Genomic DNA, 12257 nt, shown 5'->3' on the forward strand with positions numbered 1-12257 from the left:
TTTCAGTGAGTCTCTCTGGAGATCAGAATCTCTTTTCTGAGTGAAATACATATGTGCATATATTAAAATCAGAATACTAGTGATATGGGGTAGAGACTGCCTGCATCACATGTTACAGTGAAAAATGAAATTATCACAGAATAACCTCATTTAATATGAAATGTCCCTGAATTCTTGGTCTATCAAGGAACTTTGAAGTTGTTAATGTCATTACATTTTCATGGAATACCCCACTTTTATTAGCAAGGACACATTGGTTGTCCTCATATATAGTCAAGAGGATGGGCTCTGGAACCAAAGCTACCTGGGCACAAATCCTGGTTCTATACACCTAAAAGCTGTATGACCTTAAGGAACTTACAAGACCTACATAAATCTATACAGATAATTCTCAAAACATGCTTTGCACTGATGGCTGAAATCAAGTACTAGTTATTATCAATGATCCTAAAAGCCATGCTATTCAAATTTGACGTTACTAGTTTTCTGCTGATGGTGTACTGTGCATGCCTTGTTGCTGGAGTAAACGGAAATCGTTGACATTGGAAGCAAAAGTGGAAATCTACAGAAAACTACAGGATTTTCTATTAGCAAACTAGACTGCCTGGGCAACCCGATTACCTGGGTTTAGGGCCAAACTTTTGAGGACTTGTCATTGCATGCTCAGTTCTAGTCTGGTTACTGCAAAGCTTCCTGCGATAAGGGACCGACAAAGGAACTCTAGACTTCCAAGGTCTTTGGGCACAGGCAATAGGCATGGACGGGACATTCTTTTCCATTTTAAATAATTGTCAATTTATATGTATGGTAATTCCAAACCTGCAATTAAGGTTTTTAAGGGATTAAATCTTATGGTTTACTGTCCTATGTCAGAATGAATTAGAATGGGACATTTTCCTGAGGCCAATTTTACTCCATTTCTAGAGAAGGAAAAGTTAGTGATAGAATGGACAAATACTATGTTTCAAAAACATTAAACCAGGTATTATGAAATTAAAAAGTTAAATGGATTTTTAAGGCAGAAAACAAAACTCAGAAGTTCATGTCTGTGGTATATCACATTGAGCTACCTATCCTTACCTTATGCCCAATCACCCAGTACTCATTGATGCTAAATACAAAAGCACCAGGTAAACCAGTTTCAATCTGTTAGGAACTTCTGCAGAAGACCCCAAATTCTTAACACAAAATTCTAAGCCTCATAATGGCATGAATAAGAATTTTTGCAAAGCAAAAACTAAAATCCCAATATGCAAATGAACTAAGACAGGAATAAGTAGACCATTACATGACAAAGCCCGACATGTGAGGGATGCCAATGAACAACAGTGCTGACTCTGTGGCAGATATATATGGTGGATGTAAAACAAAATTGCACAAAAGCGACAAAATAAAAATGAAGTTTCTCAAGTTTTTATTTCTTGGCTAAAAACATAGCAAATTAGTTTTCTTTATCCTTTGTTTCTCCTTAAGGTGAAAAAGAAAAAAGTCATACATGCTCTAAGTTCTGTTGTAATAGCATGGTTTTAGTTGAAACCTTCACAAACAGGTAAATAGAAAGTTAAGCTCTTCTTCCTCTCCTCATTCTCTCAAGTTTCTCTTTCAGGTAAAAAAAAAAAAAAAAAAAAGAGAGTGAGACATTAAGGCAGGAATATTTTATTGGCATGATTAAAGAGGGTTAATAGTATTAGTAACCACAGAATTTTAACAAAATCAAAAATCACTTGTTCTGTCATTTTATCAAGAAGTGCTAATAAAGTTTCATTGTGCAGAAATTGTAACATTTATTTATCTCATTTCAAGGTAGAAACAATATGATTTAGATCATTTCTTTATTTAAATTATAAATCTTGTGCATATAACTGAACCCACAGATGTATGTATCTGAACTTGAATGTAAAATAATAAGTGATCAACAACAAGTTATATTATATTGAAAAAAAGAAGTTTGGACTTTTAACACGTGTTTTGTAACCTTTGAAAGAAAATAAAACTAGAATGGCAAGTGTCAATAATATTAAAAGATTTGGTAACAAACATATCAGCAATACGAAGATTTGAAAATGAAAACCCATTTTAAGAGCAACTTTGATATAATTTTTAAAATATCTGATTTTCAGCCAAAAATGAATTATGATAGGAAAGGATGAAAAAGAAAGAATATTTGAAATGAATATATTTCAAGTTTTTCAATTAGGATCTTTAATTTTGAATGACTGTGAGAAAGAACAAAATAAAAGATCTTAAACTGAGTTCAATTAGTAATTTATACCATGGTTTTTATACATCATTAATCTCATTTAATGGAAGAAAGTCAAAACTTAAGTTTTATGCTATCCTTTCAAAGGACAATTTATAATTGTCCCTTAGTAGTAATTCATGAAAGGCACACACAAAATAATGAAAACTACTAATTTTAACCTTAAAGTTTAACACGAGGCTAAAGGTCATGATTTTAATTTGGATTTTACAATGGAATGGCCCAAATATGAGTAGTTATACTTTCATAATTGATGCTAATATTTCAATATCATTCTATTTGAATAGGTATAATGTGAAATTAAGCAGAGTTTATACTAAATCAGAGTCAGTCTCCTAAAAGTTTGGGATCTCACCCATATAAACTTGTGGGGAGAAGAGCTACCTAGACAAGTTTAAATTTTGAGAATTAAGAAACTAGTACTTTTTTTTAGAGTAAAAATATTTAACTTATAACATTAGGTCAACAAAGGTTTTAAAAAATTAATGCATTTTAAGAAAAGCAATATACATTTCCTTCACAAGTAAAAACTAAAAATCCTAGAATTATGGAATAGATTGGTACTGAGGACAATTAACATGGTACAGTAATAAACAGACAAGTGAGGACCCTTACTCTGAAACACTCAAAGGTCCAAATGTCTAAAATAAAAATAACAGAAGCAATTATATATTTTGCATAGTATGTACTGGGGAAGCTAACTTGTGAAGAAAAAAACACATATTTGTCTAGAACTTTAACACTTTGCTTGTTTAAAATCTTTTTACTTATATATTTAACCTAACCCCAAAGGAATTTATTTTTAAAAGCCAACGGTGCAACATTTATTTTTAGAGTCACATTTCTACCACACTTACTTTCTTTCAAAGGTTCCAGGATAATGTTTATTTTTAGAACTACTGTATAATTGTAACATTCACTTCTAACTTTATCAGTCCTTATAAACTGTGGTATATGACTGCTTTTAGAAAAATACAACTAAGTAGTTTAAGTAAATACTGATGGGACGATCAGTCTGCCGAATAACAGTCGTATTAACACTGCCAATTACACTTCTCATTAAAAATGAATGAGCAACAAACAAAAGGCTGTCCCAACAAACACAAAACAGACCAACCCATCAAAAACGAGGAAAAACCTGTAAAGATGTTAACTGAGAAAGCAAGGTGCTAAGAAACCTGGAAAAGGGAATTGGGTGGAGTGGGAGTTTACACCAGATAAACTTTACGATTACTTTCAAGCTCAATTATGTATGTAATTCTAGTAAATTGCAAGATTATGGTAAATGAAAGATCATCAAACATCTAGAGAGGTTGAACTATATTTTAAAAATAAAACAAATTCCTCAGCTGTTTACAGATATGAATTGAAATTATAACTCAGGGTTCTAAGTGGAACTGCTGGACAGAGGAGATTTTCATTATATAGACAAAAATCACCAAGAATACAATATGAAAACAAAAATTTTAAACTATTTCAAGTAAGAATTTCGTCTTTCAAAAGCTAAGCTTTCCAAGATAATTATAATCATCTGCATATTAGGTTGAAGGTATTTCAGCAGGTATATACTTAATGAAAAAAATCATTGTTTTTAAAAATACAGTGCCCAGAAAAATCTTGTCTTCAGATATTAAAATTTGGCTTAAAAATAAGTACACAAAATTGTTCTTACCATTGAGATTTTAACTAAAATATTTCTGAATTGCTAAATGAGATTTAGAGTTAAAAATCAAATAACAGCATTGCCCTGGCCACATGGCTGGGTTGGTTGGAGCTTCCTCTCATACACCAAAAGGTTTCCGATTGGATCCCCAGTCAGGGCGAGTACGGGAGGCAACTGATCAATGACCTCTCTCACATTGATGTTCCTCTCCTCCTCCCTCTCTCTCCCTTCCCTTCAAACAAACAAACAAACAAATAAATACATAAATTAAAAAAAACATATCTTTGAGTAAGGATTAAAAAAATTTAATAACGTTATGAGATCAACTGCCAGAATTTGTCATTCCATTAGTTTTTCCCATGAGCTTCCATCCTGAACTGCTTAGACTTCATCACAGCAATCAGCCAAGGATCGTAACTTGTTCATTTTTAAATTTAACCAATACGTAACAGTTCTCAATAAGTGTTTTGTAGTTTATGCATAAATACCACAGATACTACCAAAAAAAGCAATGCACCTAAGGTTAATGGATTAGGAAGCCATTATAACAGTTTTAATCAACACAGGCTTTACCCATTTTGCATGTCTCTAGAGGTAAAACTGACAAAAATTACTCAAGTGGACCTACAATCTATAAAACAAATGGTAAACTAAGTCAACCTTAAAAAATTTCCTTCCTTTCATATGATCAGAAAATATAAACAGAAAAGAACATTTTAAGACCATAGTAACAGAATCAACTCATTAAAAAAATATAAAAGATTTACGACTGGTCTACTTAACATCAGTCTACTTAACATCTTCTGTTTAAGAAGTACCCTTTCTATTACTATTTAATAAATTAAGAACTCTAAGAAACATCAAGTTTTATCAGATGTTTTTTGTTGGAAAGATTTTTGCCCTAGATGCTTTATAGTAGTTTTAAAAACATAAGTATAGAATAAGACTGTGTAATTTCTAAATTTCTTCAAGTCACATGCAATGTATGGTACTCACATTAATAAACTACTCGTGGGGTAAGAGGAGGGAGAAGAAGAATAAAAGAACCTCTCATAGTCCAATTATATTTCTTCCATTTCTAAGCAATGTAAGAAACAAACGTTTTAACTGTGTTACAATTTGAAATAAAAGTGGCTGAATTTGACATACTTGGATGTATGTTCATGTATAATTTTGCCCTTGAACTCCATGACAGGAAATAGTCTACGGTCAAGTTTATTCTAAATAAATCTAAGTGAAAATCTGAGGGATATGCCATGATGCATCATAACAAGTTGCATCTCCAACATCTGGTTTTGGTTTTATTACACAATGTAAATATTACATTTAATATAAAATGGTAAAGAAGAAATTAAGCAGAAATTACATTACTTTTTAAAAAAATGCATGCAAGCATTTTCAAGACCTCTAGGAGAAAAGCCAAAATTTTTACAAATGAACAGTAAAGCAGATTCTTAAAACTAAAAATTGTGCACAAGTTTAGAATCAACTATGGCATAAACTGCTCAAACTGAGAAATACATTATTTAAGCTGCATACAATCTTTCTATATAATAAATTCTGGAAACTGTTTTAAAGTCTACTTCCACATGAAACCTGATGTTCCTGCTTCCCCTTTTATGGAGTTCCCCAGTATTGTTCCTCTCTCACCCTGATAGTGTTGGTAGTGAATGATAGCAACAACAGAAACCACATAGTAAGGTTAAATTGAACAAGTAAAGGTTTTATAAATTCTGAGGCAGCAAAAATGTTAGGCGTCCTTTTATGATAGAACTTAGAATAGGAACAGGTCACTGAAACATTTATACATAATAAACTATGTGGAAAGAATTGATTTCAGAATATGGATAGATGGCAAGATACACATATATATACACAAACATAAGCATATATAACAAGTACATTATATATAGATTATCATGATATAGATTGACATATCAGTCTATATCAGTGATTCTTTCCACATATATACATGCCTATGAGACTATACTGTGAGTCTAAGACAATTAAGCTCTTTGGGTCACCTCTCCCTTTGCATCAAATGGGTTAAAAATATCACCACTACCAACAACAAAAAACCCCCAATGTATCATTTAGGACATGTGATCATAAACTGTTGCATATTGAATATACCTGACAGTCTTTATTTACTAGCCCCAAAATAACTTTATGAAAAAACCCCACAGATAAATACAAATGACTGTAAACAACAGTATTTCCCCTTTAAGTAATTTTAAAACTTCCACAGTATATTTGGGATGTCTTTTCTGAATATGAATGGCAGATTTCATCAAACAGAAAAATTTTAAGTACTGTATGTAATCCACAATGCATGGAGACATTATAATTTGGACCATGCTATGGAAATAAGCCAAGTTCCTTCTAAATATTAAATTCCTTAAAAATAGTTAAGGTAAATGTCTATATTATAGTTATTTCACTCAATATAAATTCTACCGAGATTATCTTCAATTTGATTTAGCAATATGTTTTTCCTACTCTAGATTACAGATTACACAGTCAATAACATTAGTGATATTCTTCCTCAGAAAGCAGGAAGAGCCTGCAAATAGGGTAGTGTTTTGTTTTTAAGTTGTCAAACAGAAAACAAAAAAACCCCCAAAATCAGGAAAAGTCTTTATTCAATACTGCTAGTATAGCCAATAGGAAAATGCCCACCTCTGCCCCCAAAATCCCACCAATGCTACACTGCATAAAAAAAAAAAAAGAATCTAAGGAAGAAACCTTTTGGAGTATTTCTAGTTTTCTCTTCACAGCAGTCTCAAAAATAATTAAGACTACAAAGCATTTTAATAGTATCTTCATAAAGGATAATTTTTTTAAAGTTAAAATTCCAACTATTTGTCGTATTTAAAATGCTGGAGTTGCTGTCATAAAATAAAATAAAAAACCAATAAAATCAGCTTAAAATAAATTTATTGTACAATACAAAAAGTAGGCATACTAGAAAATAAAAGATACATTCTTAAATATACAAGGCAAATGAAAGCTAAATAACACAAATATTTTAATCCAAACATGAAGATTAAAATGCACAACATTTATGCTAAAAATAAAGTATTTCAAGAAGGATATGCATTTCAATTGAAATGTTAATGATGAATGAAAAGAAAAACAAATATGCTAACTTCTAAGTGCTTGAATATCAAGAATCAGTAACGGCATAAAACATTAAAATCCAACAATACTGGGTATTTTTCAAGAACTGTATTTGAAAAGGTGTTAAAAATACTGAAGGAATTAAAATAATGTTAAATCTGGCAAAGATTTTCCCTTTTATAAAAAAGTAAAGTTGGAGGGCCTATTCACAAAATCTTCCCTCATCTTCCATTTATATCTTTCTACAAAAATTTCTAGATGTTCACCTTTAACAAGATTCTATAAACACAGTAGCTTAAATAACACTACTTTACTGGTAAGTGTGCATTTAAGCCTTACCAACATAATAAAAGTGCCACAAATCAACAATTTTGAAATCTATACAAATATGAACACAAAATGAAACATTAAATTTTCATTTTAAAAAGCAGTGTTGGGGAACCTTTTTTTTGCCAAGGGCCATTTGGATATTTTTAACATCATTCGTGGGCCATATAAAATTATCAACTCAAAAAAAATTAGCTATGAATAAAGCTCCTGGATTTATTAAATTTTGAGTCTCACCTGTGGTTGCCTTGGCAGGGCCAGGCCAAATGACTTTAGGGCCCATGGGGCCAGACGTTCCCCACCCCTGTTATAAAGTTACAGATAAAATAGTTAAAATAAAGCCTTTTTTGCAAGCTGTCAAATAAGGCATTCAGTTCCCCAAACCACAAATGGCTCTGGTGGAACTTATACTCTCCAAAGGTATAGCAGAGGTGAGGCCTTCACACACACTACTCTCCTGTAAACAGCCAAACCAGAAGTATCCAGTTAGAATATGCATCTGTACATTAGAGGAACATTCAAGTAACCATGAAATCCTTGGTAAAATCCTCTAAAACTTAACATAATTATTTAAATATATAAATATATTTAACATGTTAGCCCAAAAGGCTTTTGAACAACACCTTTGGGAGAAAATGTCTTTTCCAAGTATCATAGTTCCCAAACTCAAGACATCCTATGATCAGGATTTTCTGTATCTATATTTGCACTAGTTCTAAGTGACCCAGTGAAGTCTTTTTTGCTATACTGTGTTTACTTTTACAGACTTTACCCTATCGTATATATGCCATGATACTAAGAAACTATCAAGTTCTCCTTCTAGATTCCACCCCTACGCCTCCAAAATCTACAAGTTTAAAAATGAATTAACAACAACAAAAAACACCTTGAAGCTGTGGGAAAATGCGGAGAGAACTAGAGAGGCATATGGTGGAAGGAAGAAGTGTGAATAGGTCCTACAGAATGTTACAATCACTTTGCCAACACAGACTTTAAATACAGGGAATTCTTTGAAATCAGGTTGTGTAGAACCTATAGTCCTCTTAAAAACAAGTTTTGATTCTCAATATTCCGTTTTTATAACAAAACAAATAGATTCAGATCTAATAGATATTTTAGTAGAATACTTTCTACCTTTGGACTGAACTAATTTCCTAAGTACTCTAAAAGAGGTCAAATAGAGCAAACTTTATGAGATGTTGTTATAATTTATCATAAAAGATTCATTAGCATTTGTAAAAATTATTAGAATTACTAAAAGCTAAAAACCAAGAATCACCATTTATATTTAAATATAACAGAAAAAGTTATGTGGATAATATGAAAATAAATTGTTCAGGTAAACATTTCACTTGAAGACACTCACTATTGCCCCTTCTGAGTAACCGTAGCTTTTTAACAGTGAAACGTCATTATCTTATATCTGAAATTCTTTGGCTGGAATGTTTTAGTAACATAAGACACTCCTGTACATGACAATTCTGACAGAACATAGGGGTTGCAAAGTTATAAAATATTTGATAAAATTTTAAATAAATAAATTTAAAAAATTTTAAAGCCAATCTATCACTAAAAATGGCATAAAATATAAACTTAAGCTAATTTTATAATCTACTGTTATATTAAATAATTTGGGATTATTTTACCTTTTTAAAAGTTTTGTATTTAGCATAGAAATATTTTCTATTGCCACTACAGACATCACGTCAGTTTTAAAACTGGAAAAGAAAAAATAAAATGTAATGAAACAAGTTCAATGTGTGGGTTTGAACCAAGAAATTTCAGATTTCTGTCACTATTTTAAACGGGATTATCTGACTCTGTAGCTAAAATTTTAATTACACCGAGAAAAATTAAAAAAAAAATTTTCCTGTTTGCATTTTTAAAATAAAGCAAGTTTGCTTTATTTATTTATAAACTTTTTAAAAACTGACAAATCTTTTTAATCTATTATCTTTACACAAAATTAAAGAAAAAAAAGCTTTATGGTTTCAGCACCCAAGGTTGAGAACACAAAAAACTCAAATAAATATAGTATGCAAAAAAGCTAAAGATATTTGAAAAGTTAAATGAAGAACATTCTGAAACTAAAACTCATTGCTTTAGCTTTTCTCTCCCAGACTTTCCATTCTATATACTACAGTTGTAGAGATGTCCTCATTTGACTCAGGTGATACTTTTTTCCACACTGTCTCTTTTAAAGCAAGTTCTTGTTGGAGACTTTCATAGTCCAGTGGTCCAAAGGAATGCTAGTTGTTCAAGCAACATACATAATTTATTAGTGCACTTGAGTGAAGAAAGGTCCAAGCTATAAAATGGTATTTTTCAATGAATGTTATTAAAATCTGTTAACATTTTCACCCACCACCATTTGATGTTTAGCTCCATGTTACTCATGTTGACGCTCATGGAAACTTCTATTCTGTTGACTTTGCATAATTCTTATATATTATTAGAGGTTACTTTGACTGGAACTAATGACATGAAAATTTACTTCGTATATGTATTAAAATATTTCCTTTCTACCTATCAGTGCTTCAAAATTAGTTTTAAGTCTAATTAGGTAATTTTATTATATACATTTTCCATAAGGATGCTAAGAATTTAATTAAACCTCAAAACAAGTCCCTTGGTCGAGTGAACAACAATGAAGACAAAAAAAAAAAATCTTGTTCCTAAAATCTAAGTCCTGATTCTTCATACTAGCTCTAAAACAGTAATATATATGTATAATAATATGAAGCCAAGCACACTAATAAGAAAATAGTACTTTAAGAGTATCAGGAATACTGCATTAAACACTTTTCATAGAAAAATATTTCATCAACAGTGAGTCATAAAACTTATTATGAGGCTTTGTATAAGCCTCTCACTAATACTATAATCCCTTTCCATTTACATATCCATCCATGTCAAAAGAAACTTCAAGACTGTAACTGACAAATATTAACAGTAAAAACAGGCTTTCTTTTTATAGCATATAGCACTTTCTAACATGTCTTAACAGAATCAATTCTTTAAAATATTGCTTAAAATAGCAAAAGAAAAAAAAAGGGGGGGCGGGGAGAGGAAACCCTGCTGCTAGGCTAAACAGTTCCAATTTAAATAAAACAGCAATATTTAATATTTATGAACTACTGGTCCAGGATAAAAATGTCAACAATTTGTTTACACTCATTTTGATCAGCAAAGATATGAGGCCATTACCAATTAAACTTAATTTTATTTAAACCAATGAATCTCATTTTCTCTCTCTTAAAAAAAATATTACATAATAATCTAAATAAGAATTGTGCTTACCCTTTGATCACCACCTTCTCTTCGAGGATCAAGTTTTTTTGCAAAGTGTCTCAAATTATCATAGTTATGGAAATTACACAGAGAAACAAGATCCTGTAAATTAAGAGAACAGGTATAAGAAATTAGCTATTGTTATTTTATAATTTAACAAATTATACTAATACAGTCCAACTTTACTATTTCATGCAAAGCACTACTGCATGTTAATAAAGTAGCATGTTCCATCAAGAGGACTGAAATCAGAATAAGTAGATATGGATACTGCCTGGCCAGTGTGGCTTAGTGGTTGAGGGTAGGCCCATGAACCCAAGAGATCACTGGTTTGATTCCAGGTCAGGGCACATGCCGGGGTTGTGGGCTCGATCCCCAGCAGGGGATGTGCAGGAGGGGATCAATTTTGATGTTTCTCTCTTATCAATGTCTCTTGTCTCTCTATCCCTCTCCTTCCTTTCCTCTCTCTAAAAAATAAAAACATATTTTAAAAAAAAGATATGGATACAAATTTTGAAATCACTGCTTACTAGCATGATCATAGGACTCAGCAACTCAAATTGTTTAACTTTCATTTCCTATAAAATGGGCATTATAATAACAGGTCATATGAAAGAAATCTTTCAAATAACTATAAAACACCACAAAAATATTTAGCAAGCGTTGGGTCACAACATACAATACTGAACTAGTCAAGTGTAGTTATAATTTTAAATTGCAGTGCTTATTTCCTCAAAAAAAAAAAAAATTCAAAAGGTAGTCCATCTATGGATAAAGATATTCAACCATGCAAGATTAAAGATGATACAATAAACTATAATAATCTTAATTTATATTAGGTTTCAAATTACTTCTCCACGTTAGTATCTTTTGCTGAGCTTTTGGAAATGGAACCATAAATATTAAAATATAAGCATCAAACAAATGTAATTTTCTGTGAGAATGGTTATATGAAAGCTGTTTTGGTAGAGGTAATTTGAAGTCCTCTATGAGTACTTCCATGGCTACCTAGTAACTGGCAGACAGGCAGGTAGAATGCCAACAATCAGCAAACTATGAAATTGAGCAAAAAAATAGAATTAATGGATGGCTCTACTTATATGACCATTATTTTCACTAAGAAAACATGCTTACATGACAGAAGTGAATTCCCTTAACACTGTTGCCCATTTTGTCCAAAGGGGGAGACCAGCACATCATGCCCATGACATTGGGGACAACTAAAAGAATGCCCCCAGCAACTCCAGATTTTGCAGGAAGACCAACCTGAAAATAATTTGGAAAAAGGGACATTTTAAAATAAGAAAAGTTATGTCCAATAATAGGTAATTGGTTAAAAAATTATAATATATAATTCTATACAGTAGAATTCCAACCTTTAAAAATGTTGTAGGTATTTACCAACATGTTTATAATGTAGTAAATGAAAGAGTTATAAAACAGTTGGGATATATTTAAATATAGAAAAAATTCTGAAAGATATACTCTAATTTGTGGAGCTATGTTTTTATTTTCTTCTAATTGTTTTATAATAAATATGTATTGCTTTTAAGTACAAAAAATATTTTCAAAAAGTATTTTATGACTAGAAAATAA

At 31.2% G+C, this 12257-nt stretch overlaps 1 protein-coding gene across 6 annotated transcripts in view; it reads right to left on the reverse strand.

The window, feature by feature from the left end:
* The window catches only part of GLS (glutaminase), a 73392-nt gene that overhangs the window by 21560 nt on the left and 39575 nt on the right, over positions 1-12257 (reverse strand). For 4 of the 6 annotated variants that reach the window (XM_087819695.1, XM_016217698.2, XM_016217570.2 and 1 more), the window contains 2 exons: positions 11796-11927; positions 10671-10763 (listed from right to left, as the gene is read on the reverse strand). In XM_087819695.1, coding sequence (XP_087675821.1) covers positions 10671-10763; positions 11796-11927 — 225 coding nt within the window. Of the gene's footprint in view, positions 1-6843; positions 9679-10670; positions 10764-11795; positions 11928-12257 lie in introns of those variants that run through there. The other 2 variants (XM_087819696.1, XM_087819697.1) reach the window with 2 other exon arrangements.

This window comes from Miniopterus natalensis, chromosome 8 (assembly GCF_054644295.1).
Source record: "Miniopterus natalensis isolate mMinNat1 chromosome 8, mMinNat1.hap1, whole genome shotgun sequence".
In the NCBI taxonomy this organism is placed as follows: Eukaryota; Metazoa; Chordata; class Mammalia; order Chiroptera; family Miniopteridae; genus Miniopterus; species Miniopterus natalensis.